The sequence below is a fragment of the Gymnoscopelus microlampas genome (genome assembly GCF_963454915.1).
Source record: "Gymnoscopelus microlampas genome assembly, chromosome: 24".
NCBI classification, from domain to species: domain Eukaryota; kingdom Metazoa; phylum Chordata; class Actinopteri; order Myctophiformes; family Myctophidae; genus Gymnoscopelus; species Gymnoscopelus microlampas.
The window spans coordinates 28,420,535-28,438,277 of record NC_139961.1 but is presented as its reverse complement, the minus strand read 5'-3'; the positions used below and the strand labels follow the sequence as shown (position 1 = coordinate 28,438,277).

Sequence of the window (17,743 nt, the reverse complement as noted above, 5' to 3'; positions counted from 1 at the left end):
ATAATTTTGACAAATATTACATAAATCTTCTCTTCCGGAAGGTCCAATGGCACAAAATTGTTCAGATGGGGGTCCGTGGGCCAAATACATTTCAATTTGGTTGGTCCTTGATATGAAAACCAGTTGGCTTAGACTAGCTATCACTCTGAAGGGGGTTTTCCCCCCACACACATAACCTCTTAACCCATTCAATACGGGAACACATCTCTGTCATTTTAGATTTCTTTGGCTATTCAAAAATAGCAGATATACAAGCTCTTATCGCGGCACAGAATGCAGCGCTATGAGCTTGTAGATCTGAAAAATCTGCTAAAGGCAACATTTGTAACTCAAATCTTTGCTTCTGCGGGTCCCTGGAACAAAATATTTGACAAGTGTTCGCTTTCATGTCAAAACTGTGAAGCTAATAAAGATATTTGTTTAAAAAAAAAAATATATATATATATATATATATATATATCCAAGATTGCACAAATGTTCACGATTTTTCAAAAATAGCAGATTTGAATAGCCAAAGAAATCTAAAATGACAGAGATGCGTTGAATGGGTTAATGGGACAGACAGCCTGCTCCCACAGGAAAAAGTCACAGACGGTATAAGCATAGGGAGGGTGTGGGCAAAACGTCTTTGGCTAAAAGGGATGAAGCTCTTAACATCACGCTGTTAATCTACTTACTGTAGGAAGCAGGTGTCTTATTGGCAAAACGTTGTCTAATGAAGCGACTTTAAGTACGGTGAGACCTGTGTGTGCGTGTGCGGGTGTGTGTGTGTGAGCAGAAAGCGGTTGGAAAGTTGCCAGGGTTCCGGGTCACCGGCCCGCCCAAATCTTTCACTTAAGTAGTTGCATATAATGAAATCCCTCTTTAATTCTTCTGACCTCGCCCTCATTTGGACCTGGGCCTGGGCGTCTACACTGACACAATTGGCCGGGCGGTGGAGGAGGGTGATATTGGTCATTGCACGTACTCCTACGGGCTGGGACGGTACCTGTCAGTGGGGAGTGTTGGGCGGGAGGAGTAGGACGAAGGCTCTATGTCCTCCCGGTGGGGGCTCCTCACTGGCAAGTGAGTCAGTAGGATACGACAGCAGTGACAACACAGAGATGTGTGTGGGGAGGACTCAATTGGCATAACGACTAAATTGAGGAGAAAAAGGGGTAAAAAGCAATTGACTACTCTAAATAAAAAAATATATATAAAAAAGGATACTGCAGAAATGATAAGCTCATTTGAATTTCATTCACTGTGTCGCTCAAATACTATTAGCTACTGGGAACTTTTAAATGGATGTCTCGATGCATGACTTGACACATTATCTTCCATTCTATTCTATTCCAGTGGTTCTTTTTTATTTCAAGGATCCTACACACACTCTCAGAGTTAAAGACCTGTAAGGGTCCGTCAAGACCCCCTCAAGGAACCCTGAGGGGGTCTTTGAGGGGGAATGTGTGGCGGAAATAGGATGTGTGGCGAGAGAGTGTGTGTGAAGAGCTTCATTTGCGTGCGTGTCACGTTCATTGCGCGAGAGTTGGCAGCCTTGTCATTTTGTCGTTTTTCTTGCCGGTAATGGAACGGCGCTGTGATAATAAAAGAATAAAATCATTTTGCCGTGTTGTTGGCCCAGGTACAGCACCCTCCCTGTCTGCCAAAAAATCGTTTAGGTCTTAATATGCCCCACTCTTCTAATCCTTTATTCCAACCTTCGCAAAAAAGCAGAGGATCCGGGCACATAATGATAAAAGGATGGAAAAGCCTTTATTGAAATAAGGCACAACAGGTGCACAATTATTCATCATTAGCTACATTTTATTTTTGAGTACCCAGGATCCTCTGTTTTCCCATGCTTTATCCTGTTTGATCCAGGAGCACCTATTAGATACTTTTCGAGCTACTTTTGCTATTTTAGAATTTGAATCCTGAAAAGTAACAGTTTTGGACATTATGAGGTTTCCACCCGACAGAGACGATATTTAGATTTTATATATTGTTGTGTAGTTGTTTTTTGTTGTATTTGTCCAGTATATTATATACTTTTCTTTAACAACTTTTCTCCTGTGAGCACCTGGTTGTGTTGTTTTGTTTTTTTTTCTCTACAGAATCTCTATTTGGGTCCCCCGCTTTAATCACAATCCGGCGTCCCTATTTTGGGGCATATATGTCATTATAACAAATTTCAAGAAAATAAATTAAATAGGGAAAACAGCAGATCACCAAGCTCCCAATGTGTCGCATTTTGAGCTTGTAGATCTGCTATTTTCACTACTAACAAAGCATAATAGGGCGTAAGTGGTTAACCTCTCAGCTCCAGGTGACAAGTGTCCATCGAGGAAGGAAGTGATTAACCCATTAAAATCAGGAACGCATCTGTGTAACCACTTAAAACATTATTTTATACTTTAGCTATTCAAAAATAGCAGATATACAATATATATATATATATATACAAGCTTCTGGGGGGTCCCTGGAACAAGACATTTTGAGATGGGGTCCGCGGCCAAATACATATCTAAAAATGTTTTCTAAATCCTAACAGTCCACACAAATTGTCAAGATGTTTAAAAAATAGCAGATGAAAATCTTAGAAAATAAATCTTAAAATGACATGTCTTAATCGATTAAGTTGAGACGTTATACCCAATCCAGAAACAAGTGACACGGCAGCCCTTGCCATACAAAGCAGTGTCTTCCATTTGGATCGTGTAAGACTGGCCATCAAAGTTTACAAATGACTCGACTACATCCTGTATGCTTTTCGCTTCGACCAGAATAGAACATCTTTTTAGCTGTCCATGAATATTTGATATCCGTTAATTTATTTCAAAGCTGCAATCCATGACTTTTTTTTACTTTGTGGATAAAAGGTTACATACAGATGGGTTTGAACTATAGCTCTGGTCCATAGCGTAGAACTACGTAATGCTATGGACCAGAGCTAGGTTTGAACCCATGTAAATGCAATCTAACTAACACAACTGTCGTGGTTGTAGTTGGTCTGCTCGCGTGGATGGAAAAAACACTACTGGTTGACCAGAGGTACTGCGTGAAATTGAAAGGGTAATATCTGATCTTCCCAAACGAAGAATCTGTTATAGCTCAACAGTAGACACGTTGTGAGCTTGTAGATCGTCTATTTTCAAAAAGCCTATGTGTAGGTTTAAAGTGGTTAACCTGATGGTGATGCTATATTAACACATTTAGCAGCGGACCCCCTGAAACCCCCTCAAGGGCCCCTCGATTTCCCCGTACCCCACTTTGAAAACCACTGGCGTAGAGGCAGCAATTTGCAAACTATACGTTTCACAGTAGAAGCTGTTTTTCATCTGTTACTTCTTTCCCTTCATGCAGCTCTTTAACGCCTGAGTTTGTAACCGGTACATAAATCATTTGGCCTTCTCCGTTTCCTGTTGTCTTGTTCTGAGAATTCCAAATGAATGAATAAAGAAGCACAGAGCAGTCGAGTTTACCAGAGTGCACTATACGGTTCCGCTACAACCAGGGCCACTTGCAAATGCATGTGTGACTCAGACCTCCCCTCTTGTGTTTCCTTGTCTCCTTTTCTTCTCCTCTCAATTACTATTATATGCTCTCCTCCGTTCATCTGGCTCCAGCATCCAGCAGTGACACGTTCTCTGCCTGTGTTGTGAGAACAGTACTTTTGTATACGAGGTGTACAGTTTGTACTGCAAGGACGTATAGGCACGGTCTGTTCCATGACTAATGGAGGAGAGTGCATGGCATGGGCTCTGTTATTGTTGAGTGAAGGTCACTTTAACCACTTGAACCCTAGAGTCCCTGTCTTTTGTATTTTGTTATTTCTTCTTTCTTTTTTTTTTTGGAGGGGGGTGGGAGGAAGGGAGAGAGGGAGAGAGAGAGAGAGAGAGAGAGAGAGAGCGCGAGAGAGAGAGAGAGAGAGAGAGAGAGAGAGAGAGAGAGAGAGAGAGAGAGAGAGAGAGAGAGAAGAGATGAAAGAAGAAATGAAACTGGGGACTTGCTGTCAGGCATTTTATACTCAGCCGCAAAAATGCAAAAATAGTTTAGTTTTTTAGTTTAGGCTTTTAGTTTAAGCTGATAATGCACCGCGCTATGAGCTGGCTATTTTAGCAAATTATTATGTATTTATTTTTATATATTTTTTTCATACTCGATTAAATTGATTCGTTCGATGAACTGTCGTCACCCCTATCCTCAGCTATACTGCATTCTAATGCCTACTCTGCAAAGCCCTGTATGGTGACAGCTGATGTGTGACAAAGGGCTCTGCTATGTGTCATCATCACAGTGTGATGTACAGTAAACCATCCCTGTTAATCTGAGCGTGTCGTGCTATCGCTGACAGGACCTCACCTCTGACCCCGACACAGTGTGTGGTTTACACTGGCCTACTGCCAGACACACACACTACACACACACACACACACACACACACACACACACACACACACACACACACACACACACACACACACACACACACACACACACACACACACACACACGCGTACACACACGTACACACACGTACACACACGTACGTACACACACACACACGTACAAACACAGACACAGGAATGCATGCACACACACACACAAACACACACACACATCGTGCATGTCCAAATAACATCAGAAAGTGAGTTTGCGCAATTAGATGGCAAACACTGAACTTGATTTTAACCCATTCAATCCGGGAACGCATTCACTAATGTCTTCTAAATCCTAACCGTTTTTATGAAAACCATATGTTGCTATAATATCAGTGGTTCTCAAACTTTTTCACGTCAAGGACCACCCAAAATTATGTGTATTTGGTCGCGGACCCCCATCTCAAAATATTTTGTTCCAGGGACCCCCCCCAGAAGCAAAGATTTGAGTCACACGTGTTCACTTCAATATTCAAAGATTTGCTCAAAATTGTTGTGATTTTTCAAAAAATAGCAGATCTACAAGCTCATAGCGTGGCACTCGGTGCCGCGCTATGAGCTTGTATATCTGCTATTTTTGAATAGCCAAAGAAATCTGAAATGACACAGATGCGTTCCCGGATTGAATGGGTTAAAGAGCTTGTGGTGTGATGAAAAAGCAACTGTTCCCTTTCATCTAAATGTCACGCAACTGGGCAGCAAAGACAAAACGCGCGGTCAGAAACGCACTGAACTGTCTCCAAGCAACAAGATACTTCTCTGGGATTAAAGCCTCTGTTGCCAAGGCCACCCATGTGCTGAGGGACGGAGCCATTGTCATCTGTGACACCGTTTTTGTATCGTATTGTACTCTGTTCTCGTGTTTTTGCTATTGTGTTGCTATGTGTGCGCCTTTTGTTTGAATATACTCAATTCTGATTGATCGATCAAAGCATTCCACATCCTTTTAATACTGTGTTTACGTTGCTATTGCTATATGGAATAGGAAGCTTGTAGCTAATACAAATATATATATACTGTATAGCCTATATATTATAAATATATATACTATATATTGTGTCAAATTATTGATTTCATAATAATTTAATAAGCAGGATAATGTACAGTGAGTCGGTCATTTTTGGAAAATAGATTATTAAAATAAATCTGTTATTTTGCAATGACCACCTCACAACACATTGTCTCTTACATGTATTATGTACACTTGTATTATGACATATTTATTGATAACAAAACATAATGTAAAATTGCATACATTGTCACACCACCAAAAGGATAGATTAAAAAAAAAAAGCCAGCGGCTTATTTCCATTGCGGCATCTTCATATGTATGTGCAAATTATGTTGTGTTGCATGATGTCATGTGTATGTGTGTATTTGCATTTAAGTCCATGCACCCGAAATGTGCCAAAAGTGTCCTATAGTGCATGTCAGTCCAAGCACCCATGCAGGTGCAGGAGATGTAAACCAGTGGTTCCCAAAAGTGGGGTCTGGGGGTCCTTGAGGGGGTTCCAGGGGGTCCCCAGCTGAACGATTGATAGTTAGGAACCAAATGGACCCTTACCGATCTGTAACTCAGTGTGTCTCTCTCTCTTTCTCTATGCCTCTCTCTCAGATGCGTACCCTGTGTCAGAGGTGGTCTACACGTGGACCCAGGGGGCCGCTAAGTCCGTGGTGGTGGCGGAAGACGGCTCCAGACTGAACCAGTACCACCTCGTAGGGCAAACCGCCGGAACGGAGGACATCAGCACAAGCAGAGGTATGTGTTTGTGCGTGCGCGTGCATGTGCGCGCGCGTGTGCGTGCGTACTGTACGTGCGTGCGTGCGTGTGCTTTCAGCACAATTCGAGATTAGACTGGAGCGAAATAAAAAAGTGAGTTAAATAGATTAGTAAAGAATAGACTAGATTTGACTACTGCTGTGCTGCTGTCTTTCTTCTGTTTAAGACCTTGTCTCAAACCTTTTCATGGGTTTTTCATTGTCAAGGACTCCCAAATGAATGTGTATTTGGCCACGGACCACCATCTGAAAGTATTTTGTGCCAGGGACCCCCATACAAGAGTTGTGTTGTTGCCAATTTTGCCAAATTTGTCATATTCTCTTCAAGATTTTTCAAACGGCAGATGTACAAGCTCACCATTCGTCACAATGCAACGTGTTGTGTGAGCTTGTAGAGCTTGTGGTTGTGGTTAAACTTATTTAGATGTTTTATCAACAAATTTAGCTGGGGGACCCCCTGGGGGACCCCGGACCCCATTTTGAGATCCACTGGTCTAAGAAGCGACATACCAAAGGCTGTCCACAAGTTTCCTAGTGAATTTTGGGAACCACTTCCTGTCGTCAGTCGTTACATTTCATTCAACAGGAAGTGATGCCCATAATGCCCCATGGGACACTGTGTCCCATTGGCTTAGAACCTGGGCCACGAGAGCAGGGACGTGCAGAGAGGCAGGGGCTGGAATTTCAAAAGGGCACCTATTGCCGGCCGGCCCGATTACCATAGTTTTAGGTCCGAAAACCTGAAAAAACTAAAAGGTATTTAATGTCCTCAAAGTCACGCATCCAACAAGATTTGAACTGAGCAGATTGGACCTTCCGTTCCAGAGATAATGGCCAAAACGATTTTCGATCGCCGATTTTCGATTAAGTTTTGGCCATTGTCGACGTTTTTCTAGGAAGGTCGGACGGCAACGAACTAGATACCTGAGTAAGGTTCACTTTGAGTTGCATCCAACATTCACTGCCATTTCCGTCGGCCTCACCGTTAGGCTGCTACGGGCAGTTGAAATTTATTTTTTGGGGGTAATGGATTTATTTATACATTTTTGTCTGGAGAGGGTACTTTTTTTACCAACGGGTATAAGGGCAGGTGCTCAAGCCCCCTTTCATGTCTATGTGTGCACGTGCCTGCACGAGAGGCACCGCCGAGCGAGCTAAAGCGAGCGGGTCGCTGTGCCGAACATTGGGAAGTTCGCTTGAGCCGACTCAGCGCCTTCCGAGTTACGTACCAATAGGGACAGAATCGTCTATAATGGTGAGCGTTCGCACCCAACTGCCACTTAAAGTGGCTACTGGCCAATCACAGCACGTCCTTGCACAAGCGGTATAGCCTTTTTTTGATGACGCGTCAAAGAAAGACACATGTTGTAAAGCCTCCATGCTGCTAGCAGAGGAGAGAGAGAGGGATGGAGAGAGAGAGAGAGAGAGAGAGAGAGAGAGAGAGAGAGGGAGGGAGAGAGAAAGAGAGAGAGGGCGTGCGTGCAGGACTCATAATCTCACACTACTGCAGTGCAAAATGAGAGTGAACAGACTCACACACCACCAGCTGTCACCAACTGTACACAGTAAAACCCTGTACGCAGTAAAAACCCTGAGTATTAATTTTACTCTTGAGAGAGTACAAATGGAGAGTACTAAATGGAAAATAACACGGGGGATTTTTAGAGTGCATCCTCCACACATGGGTACAGAAGCTGCTGTACTGTTGCACAATACCAAAAGAATATCTGGAACCATCACCTCATTTCAAACCAACAAGGGGAATATTCCTACTTGATCATGCTACAGCGTCACAAAAAAAGCATCAAAAGTAGCAGATCTGCTGCTTTTGAATTTGAGAATTGGAGTTAGTTACCAAAAAAGCCCTTGAATATGACATGATAATCTTTACTGTGATTATGGTAAGCTTACATTTCATACACACACTAAAAACTCCTGTAAATTTGACCTGCAAAAAGATATTTGGGCCGACATATATCGGTGCCTCCCTACTTTTTCACTCCTATTGCTGTGTGGAGGACCGATATGTTGCTGTAAAATCCTCGGCGTTAATATAAGTCTAGTCAAGTGTAGGCGAGCAATGGTGGGGGTGGGGGTCATTACCGGGAGATCAGGGTCAATGGGTGTATCCACCTACTCTGCCTGAGCCTGCACTATAAAACCCAGAGCGTCCATTTAAACCTGGGAGTGTAAAAATAGATCTGTATGCAGTGATGGACACATATACTACTAACTCCATTACTTGACCATGCAGTAGTCAAAGTATACTACATGGTCAAATGTTACTCAACTACAAGTAAAAGTACTTGCTTTTAAAAATCCTTAAGTATTGAAATGTTAAGTACTTTTTTTTATATCAATGCATTGCTGTGTTAAAATGTTGAGGTTTTCCAGAAACTTTTAAAGAGATATCAATAATAGTGAAAATAGCAGATCTATACAATCTCGTCGCACGTTGTAAGGTTCTCAAATCGTGTATTTTTGACAAATTAAGTGATTTGGTGTAGAGGGAAGAAAGGAGGGCACCTGGTATTGACCCCTGGGGGACCCCGGTCAACTTAAGTATATAGGGTTTAAGTGGTTAAATCAACACTGGATTTTGCGATGCATATGCGCGCGCGCACACACACACGCACGCACGCACGCACGCACGCACGCACGCACGCACGCACGCAACACACACACACACACACACACACACACACACACACACACACACACACACACACACACACACACACACACACACAGGGCTGAGCCCTCAGGGTTAATCTTCAGTCAACTGCCCATCAGCTTTTGCATAAGTAGATGACATCACTGGTCGGCTGCGGATTGGTTGGTGGGCTCTCCCTGGCTTGCTTGCCTGTGTGTGTGTGTGTGTGTGTGTGTGTGTGTGTGTGTGTGTGTGTGTGTGTGTGTGTGTGTGTGTGTGTTCATATTACTATACTTGTGAGGACCAAATGTCCCCGCAAGTATAGTAGAATTTCAGAATTTTTAGAGATGGTTCTAGGAAATTAGGAAATGATTCAGGTTGGGGTTAGGATTAGACATGTAGAGGTTAGGTAGGGATCAGAGATATAGTAATGGCTGATTCACACTGAGTTGTGTGCCTTGTGTCGTGTGCAGCGAGTGAGCTTGTAGATCTGCTGTTTTGTCGGCTTCAGGCTTACGGTTTAAAATGTCAAATAACTGTAAAAATGGCATTTATAAAATCACCTTCACGAAACGTTGGTGTCCTCACAAGTATAGCAATACAAACCTGTGTGTGTGTGTGTGTGTGTGTGTGTGTGTGTGTGTGTAGGGATTGGATTGCCAAGCCGCGGCACATACAAGGGGAGGGGGAGGGGAGTGAATAGACTGAAAGGCATCTGCTTAATACCCTTATGTAAAATGGAACCGTAATACACTTCCCCACACACACTCGCCCGGAAACGGCATGAAAAACTATGGACCCCCGTCCTTATTTTGTACACCAGTGATTCCCAACCTGTGGGTCGAGGAGTAGGGGAGGGGGTTATTGCAAGTGGGCCCCCAAATAATTGCCACAACACGATGTTAATGATAATATTTTCTAGTGTTAAATACTGTAGCTTTATGTTGTGATAGTACTAATATAGAGTGTAACTTTGTTCAGTGACAGGAGTCCCCCTGTCTCTCCTGCTCTTTAGTGTAACCCATTAAGACCTGAGGCAGATTCTACAAATGTCTTCCTGTGTCCATGTTTCTCGCCTATATACTTTTTCATGTCTAGGACCCACAAAATGATATGTATTTGCCGACCCCCATCTCAGAATAGTTTGTTCTATGGACCCCCTGAAGCAAAGATTTGAGTAATAAATGTTTGCTTTAAAAGAATATATATTCAAAGATTTGCACACATTTTCAAAGTTTTTCAAAAATGGCAGATCTACAAGCTCGTGCCGACACTACGAGCTTGTTTATATGCTATTTTTGAATAGCCAAAGTATAAAATAATAATGGGTCATTATAATGGGTTAAACAGAAACAAAAAAAAATCACTTTCAGGTTGGGATACCAATCGTATCTGATCCAGAAAAAGGTTGTGAACCACTGCCGTATACACCACACCTGAAACCCCAGCCTGTTCTTTTTCTGGTTGACCGCGTGGCTAAAGAGCTCAGGGGGTTGATTGACTGATTTCCTTATTGGTGTTTGGTCGGCAGCTACCATGCATGTCTTGGTTAGAACTGGTTTAGCTGGCTGGATGCACAGTAAAAACTGACCCAGGCTCGTTAGGACCGTAGTTGTGCCTGGTAGACTGTGAAGGCTATAGCAGAGTGACTTGCCACTTAGCCGCTTGAACCATAACATCCATATTGTGGGAATTTCATTGATATCCAATGAAAATAGCCCTATAAGCAGTGCTGGCTTAATGCAAGGACTTTAGGTGCTGCAGCACTGGGCACCAACCTTGGGGGGGGGGTGAGAGTGAAAGAACACTCTACTACTGTGGAAAGACCAGCAACATATTGAAAAAAATGGCTGCTGATGAACCGGTTAACCCCCCCCCCCCCCCCCCCCCCCCCCCCACCAGAGCCAGTGTTGCCAGATGGAAAATGTTGAATTATCGTACCGGAGGCTTAGAATTATCGCATTTGAAGGAAAACTATTGTACACATCCAAAAGAGATCACACGTGCAAATATGTAATTTCACCAAAAAAAAATGTATTTAGTGTAAGAAACAATCTCCTTTGAGACTCCTATATGACAAAACACGTGGAAGCAGGCAACTTCCTGGACCTTACACAAAAAAAGGCCTAAAACTAGACAGGAATGACGCGACCGGTGTTTTTAATGCCTCCAAGTACAGATCTAGGGTCAGATTTCCTGATTTCCTGACTTATTTTGAATAGCCAAACCGGATCCTTAAGCAGCAGCTAGGGAATTTAGTAAATTCACACACCTTTTTGTGATATGGCTAAATTATCGTACATTTGGGCGTTTTCGGAATTATTGCTCGTACAAATACGATAAATATCGTACATCTGGCAACACTGCAGAGCCCTGGGGGTCTTTAGTAAACAAAGTATAGTGTTTAGCCTGCCCTATACATAGCTCGCTGCTTGACTAACTGGCTATAGGCTGTGGGCCACGACGACATATCATATTCTAACCCTCTTCTGCAATCTCTGACAATCATGGATAAGACCTGTAAGCCATGACGGGGAAGCACAAAATAATCCAGAACTGTCTCTTTTAGATAGAGGCAGAGATCCGCTTTTGCAGTATATGACCCCTATAAGTCCCTAAAGTCAGTGAAGTAAAAGTAATACAAGGGCAAAACTCGGAATCCCTGCCAATGAACAGATAAGGTGTTATTAAGAGTGAGCCAGAGGGCTATTTTACATTCTCAGCATGGAGGTGGAAGGTGTCTTTACTTTGATTACAATCCTAGGGCAAAGCCCATGGTGAGAATACGCAAGTATCCTTTTTTAAATCAGACAAAGGTAGCAGGACACATGTTCCATTCATAGCAGACCCATTGAAAGAGAGAGTTGCGTCACGCTTTGATCTGGCCGCAAAGCGGGATGTTGCATCCTGTAGTTCCAAACATTGGAACTTCCTCATTGAGATAGGTGCAGAGACTGCAGACAGTATTGTTCAGTTGAGGAATGTCTTGACTCTTGAATCAACTAATCTGGCTGCCGGGCAGACAGTACACTCTGCACTGTGATGCTTCACAGAGTTACTATACTCTTTCAAAGTTGCTACGCTGTTTGAAAGTCCCAATAACATTTGACCATATTAAGAAAAAGATGAGTGAGCAACATCTTTAAACAATGTTTATCTCATTGGATGATTATTTCTTCCTACTTCCTGTCTACAAGGGAAGATCCTCCAAGAATCAGCAGGTGCTGACTGATGTATGTCACAGCACTCAGAAGTAGTCCAACTGCAATGGAGCAGAGCTTAGTGCTAAGTCAAAACAAAAACAGGAGAGACTACAGACCTCGAGCACAGGCAGGAAAGCGCTTTCTTGCGACATTTTAAGGTTATGATTACTTTCTACACCGTTGGACCCCCAGGGGTCCTTGGGGGGGTTCCAGGGGGTCCCCAGCTAAAGTATAGTTAATATAGCCCCACAATAATGTTAACCACTTTATCCATTTATACGTTGGCTATTCAAAAATAGCAGATCTACAAACGCACAGCACGTCACTTCGTACAGAGCTGCGAGCTTGTACATCTGCTATTTAACATAAATCTTCTCTTCTGGGGGTCCCTGGCACAAATGTTTCTCACATCGGGGTCCGCGGCCAAATACATATTCATTTGGGGGTCCTTGACTTGAAAAAGTTTGAGAAACACTGTTCTACATCACAAGGCAGGCGCGTCGACAGAAGTGGACTTGTGCAACCTGGAGCAAGGCGATGGCAAGCTGGTGTTCACACCGAGCGATGCAATAATGGCCCTGCTGTGTCGACTCGGCACCACCAGCGTCTCACACCGATACGGGGAGAATCAGCTTTGAAATTGCACACAGTACTTGACAATGAAAGCAAATAGAGCCGACAACATCTCAAACAACAACAGCTAAGCAACAGCATCAACAGATGCGCACGGTAGAAAACAATTGCCTAGAGGCGAGAGCACCTGTTAAAAAGCATCTGAACAGACTAATTACTGTGTGTCATTATCCCTTATATCGCCGCTGTCGGTTGGAACCCACGTGCGTGTAAATTATTTAGTTCTTCAATTCTGAGACAGTTAAATATTGACACCTGTTTTGTTTTGATGCAGTTTAATTACATGTACACGTAGCATGGAGGGAAGTGGATGTTCTGTTTGTGTTAGAGAAGCAAGACGTGTTTATAGCAGTGGTTCTCAAAGTGTGGTCCGGACCATCAAATGTATGGAACGGACCATTTCAGTAGCCTAGGCAGCTGCGTAAGAGCCTCCACCCCGCTACGCACTGCCTTCATTAGTAGCAGCTGGTTGTGCGTTACGTGCTATCTAAACTTGCTTCGGGAAACGCCACCGTCGTAGGTTCACAAGAGCACAGCGTTACGTGTCTGCCTAAACTGGCTTCGGGAAACAGCACGCACGTTAGATCTCCTGGACGAAGCCATTACGACGCTTAACGTGCGACACTTACCCAAAAAAAACGACATACAAACTATCAACGCACTGCGACATGGCGTGTCGACAGCTTACAGATCTGTTCTTTTTTTTGGGTAGGGCGAGCTGCTGCGATGGTTCATGCTCTATGCATGAACCCGGGGTTAACAAATTGTACTCTCACACGGATGATCCGATCATCTGATAAAAATATTCGTAGGCTACGCAGTACGCACAACCTGAAATTGCTTTAGGAAAACCCGGCTCTTACGTGCCTGCTAAGGTACTGCGCAGCCTGTGTGGACGCACGTAAGACCCTTCGTAAGGACCGCACGCAGTCCCTACGCAGCATCTCTTTGGGAAACTCGGCCAATAACCGTCTTTCTCCCACCTTTTTGGAAATACATAGAATTACATTTTCATGTCAGAGCTGAGAAAGGTTTCACCTTTTCGGAATACATAGACAGTGGATTTTGTCCCACATGCAGGACAATACTATCACCTCCATAAAATTAAACAGCCATGTTTAGTGGACATGTACTGTAAGTCTGTGTTGCTGCACTGCAGAGAACCCTGCACATCACACATCTGTCTCGCCAAGTAGGCTGGAACAAAAACTACAAATGATTTTCACCATTTCACCCCTGACCTCTGATAAAGGAGGACAATCATCCACCATCATCATCAATCATCCCCAAGTCACTCTCTCTCTCTCTCTCCCTCTCTCTCTATGGAATCCTGCCAAGTCTCTTTGAGTTTGCTGACGAGCTTCAGTGTCGGGGGCAAAATACAGAGAAAAGTAGATTAATAACAGAGATAATCTGTTATTATCTCTGTCACTTTCCCCCCCTTTTTTGAACGTGAACGTGTTTCATAAAGCAAGCAGTGCACTGTGGATTCAAGTCTGTGTGCATCTACTGTGAAGCATAAACAAACAAGCCCTGGCCCTGGGTTCTGACTATGTGCCTGTGCGGTGGAGGTGTACTGTAGCATATTGTTGCTGTCGGGTGGAAACCTATTATCTCCATATTTTAACTTGTTTTTCCTTAAATTAATGCCCTACTTGATCATACTGCAGCATCACTCAAAAGCGTTTTGAGCTTGTAGATCTGCTACTTTTGAATTAGAATCCTGAAAAGTAACATTTTTGGAAATTTTAGGTTTCCACCGGACAAAGACAAAATGTTTCATTCTCTGCAAACTGACATATTGGGAAGATTTCCTACAATCATAGATGAACTGAGCTCCAGGCGTTGCGGCAGGCGAGCTGCCTGTGTATCAGTGTACAAGAATGAACCCATTACCCCTATGACCCCACCTTGTAAACCACCTCATGAGGGTTTATAATGGAAGGGCGCACCCCGCCAGACCAAAACAAACCTAAACAACTTGGCACGGATGTAGCATTTATAGGTACATTTCTTTGGCCATCCACAGGTAAACGTTTTGACATACAGGACGACTTTTCGACCTGCTATGTAGGTCAACTTTTGGTTGGTTGGATGAATGGATGGATGGATCTTAGAAGAAGCATTTCCCTGGGCTAAATAAAGTAATAGATTAGTCTTCCTTTAAAGGCTTTACAATTTAAAGGACTTGCTCCTTCACAAACAGACAGGATTGCACCGGAAGTAACTCGACTCATTCTGAAAGTAGCAGTGGGCCATGCAAAGAACACAGACCACAACAAATGAAAGCAGTGGTTCTTTAATTTCAAAACCGAAATGGACCCATAAGGGTACCGGGGTTTCTTGGACCCTTACGGGTCATTTGTATGCATTAAATGAACACTGAGGAATTTACAGTGTAGATCAGGGGTCTTCAACGTTTTCAGGTCAAGGACCCCTAGTTGAGAGAGAGATGATCAGATGAAGCAGGGACCCCCCCACTACATATTGTATACATTTGTGTCGCAGATTAAACTTTTTCATAGATATCATAGATATCTGGATTGAAGTTAATGTGTATTTTCAGACAGTTAACCTTTAAACCCTCAATATTTGGTCAACTGTACTTGGTCTGGTCTTTTCCCCGACTCTCATCGACTCCATCCATCCGAAAATAGCCGATCTACAAGCTCACAACGCCTCGCAGCGTGAGGCGTTGTGAGCGTTGTTGGTGGACCGACTGTAGTAACTCTGAGGACCCCCTGGGGTTCCGGGACCCCCTGTTGAAGACCCCTGGTGTAGATCATGGTTCCAAAGATAAAAAAAGAGGTTACATTTGTACCCTCTCAGTGTTACAGACCGTAAGAGTCCATTTGGACCCCTCGTGGGCTCCAGACTCAGACGTCCCCCCCCCCCCCCCCCAACAATAAAGTGAGTTCCTCCCCTACTCACCAATCGACCAGCATGGCGGCGTTGTTGTCGGAGACGAAAGGCAGCTCGGCGCGGACGTCCCGACTCAGGAAGCCCAGGGAGGAGAGCAGCAGTACAATCCACCAGAGGACCATATTGTTCCTCCTCATTCCTACTCCTCTTCCTCCCCCTCCTCCTCCTCCTCCTTCTCCTCTTCCTCCTCCAATCCTGTCAGGATTGGAGGGCCAAAAAACGACGGTCTACCCGGGTTCTTCTTCTTCTTCTTCTTCTTCCCTCCCGGGTCAGGGGCTGTTACCGGCGGCGGCGGCGATAGGCGGTGCGGCGGCAGCAGCGGGTGACGGGGAGTCATGGGGGCGTGACGGTGCCCGACAAGGGTGAGGGGCGCTGGTGGTGGCGGCGAGGGCGTCCCGCGCCAGGCATGGCGGTGAAAATGGCCTTTGACCGCACCGTGTCGAGGGGTGTTGGGACGAAGCTCCCCTCCCCGGCACAAAACATGGGATGACAAACAAAAATAACGATAACGTCCCGGTGTCGTAGCTGTAGGGGTGCGGGGGTGGGTGAGGAGAGAGGGGGGGGGGGGGGGTGGCTGGTGGGATACGAGCCTCCACGGCCGGCGTACGCCTTCCGAGGTTCAATCACAGCTGCTGTAGTTTATTCCCCGGCCGGTCACAGTGACCGCGATGACACCGACATGATGCCACCGCTCTGTGTAAACAGAGCAGCTCTGACAGAAGTGGAGGAAAATACACACTATGCACAAAGACAAAAATAGGAATGTCAGGAATGGCAAAAGAAGTAAATGAAGTGTCCAACACGCTTCAGCCCCCTTCCGTTACCAACTGTGATTAGCGGTAGTGAGTGTCCCTCTCAGCAAGCGGCTCTTAGAGTGTGTGTGTGTGTGTGTTTGTCTGTGTTTGTCTGTGTGTGTGTGTGTGTGTGTGTGTGTGTGTGTGTGTGTGTGTGTGTGTGTGTGTGTGTGTTAATGTGTGCTGAAGAGTACTGTGCGTGGGAGTCGGCGAGTGTGTACGTGGGAGTCAGCGGCAGAGATCATGCTCTCTCTCTCTGTGTGTGTGTGTGTGTGTGTGTGTGTGTGTGTGTGTGTGTGTGTGTGTGTGTGTGTGTGTGTGTGTGTGTGTGTGCGCGTGTGCGTGTGCGTGTGATGGGATTGGGAGGACAGAGTGGGCAGGGCTCAGCACTTCCCAGGACAACCCCTCTCCTCCTTCCTTCTCTCTCTCTCTCTCTCTCTCTCTCTCTCTCTCTCTCTCTCTCTCTCTCTCTCTCTCTCTCTCTCTGATGGCAGGATGCAGATTGTAACCAGGGATTAGGGAGGCTCAAAAATCCGATTTTGCCCAGCGAAAGCCTTGTGTATTACTCTGTGTGTGTGTTTGTGTGTGCATGTGCGTGTGCATGTGCATGTGTGCGTGTGTGAGTACTTGTATTACTATACTTGCGAGGGCCAAAGGTCCCCACAAGTATAGTAGAATTTGACAAATAGACATGAGAGAACCATTTTCCTGGCCCTCACAAGATAAAGGGTTGTTTTATGGTTAGAGTTAGGAGTAGGCTTAGACATGTAGAGGTTTGGTATAGGGGTTAGTGTTTAGAGAGTTATGCCTGATTCGTACTTGGTTGCGTACACCGGAAATAGCAGATCTACAAGCTCACGTCACGTCGGCGTGCAACGTCTCGTGAGCTTGTAGATCGGCCTTTTTCAGGTTTTTAGGGTTCAAAATGATAAAATAAAATACATTCATGAAATTGCCGTCCTAAAATGTTGATGTCCTCGCAAGCACAGTAATACATAACGTGTGTGTGTGTGTGTGTGTGTGTGTGTGTGTGTGTGTGTGTGTGTGTGTGTGTGTGTGTGTGTGTGTGTGTGTGTGTGTGTGTGTGTGTGTGTGTGTGTGTGTGTGTGTGTGACTGTGTGCGTGTATAATATAGTCAGTGTATTTCATAGTTGTTTGGTCAGAACCACACTGCAGACTCCTGTGTGTTCAGTGAACTAAGGAGTATATTTTGTCCGTGCTTTATGTTATGTACATAGAATGAGTTGAATTAACGCTCAGGGATTTTGCTGCACAGTAGTGTGGGAAACAACTGCTGGATAAAGGCTTTTATAAAGCCTCAAATGCAATATTCAGTTG

At 44.5% G+C, this 17,743-nt stretch overlaps 2 protein-coding genes across 2 annotated transcripts in view; one reads left to right on the top strand and one right to left on the bottom strand.

Moving 5' to 3' along the window:
- LOC311041131 (gamma-aminobutyric acid receptor subunit beta-3-like) overlaps positions 1-15,733 on the bottom strand; it is a gene marked incomplete at its 5' end in the record, with an annotated part of 110,586 nt that extends 94,853 nt beyond the window's left edge. The window contains one exon of the mRNA XM_084051633.1: positions 15,621-15,733. Within this exon, the coding sequence (XP_083907759.1) occupies positions 15,621-15,733 (113 nt within the window). The remainder of the gene's footprint in view (positions 1-15,620) is intronic.
- LOC311041132 (gamma-aminobutyric acid receptor subunit alpha-5-like) overlaps positions 1-17,743 on the top strand; it is a gene marked incomplete at its 3' end in the record, with an annotated part of 52,802 nt that overhangs the window by 24,178 nt on the left and 10,881 nt on the right. The window contains exon 5 of the mRNA XM_084051634.1: positions 6,037-6,180. Within this exon, the coding sequence (XP_083907760.1) occupies positions 6,037-6,180 (144 nt within the window). The remainder of the gene's footprint in view (positions 1-6,036; positions 6,181-17,743) is intronic.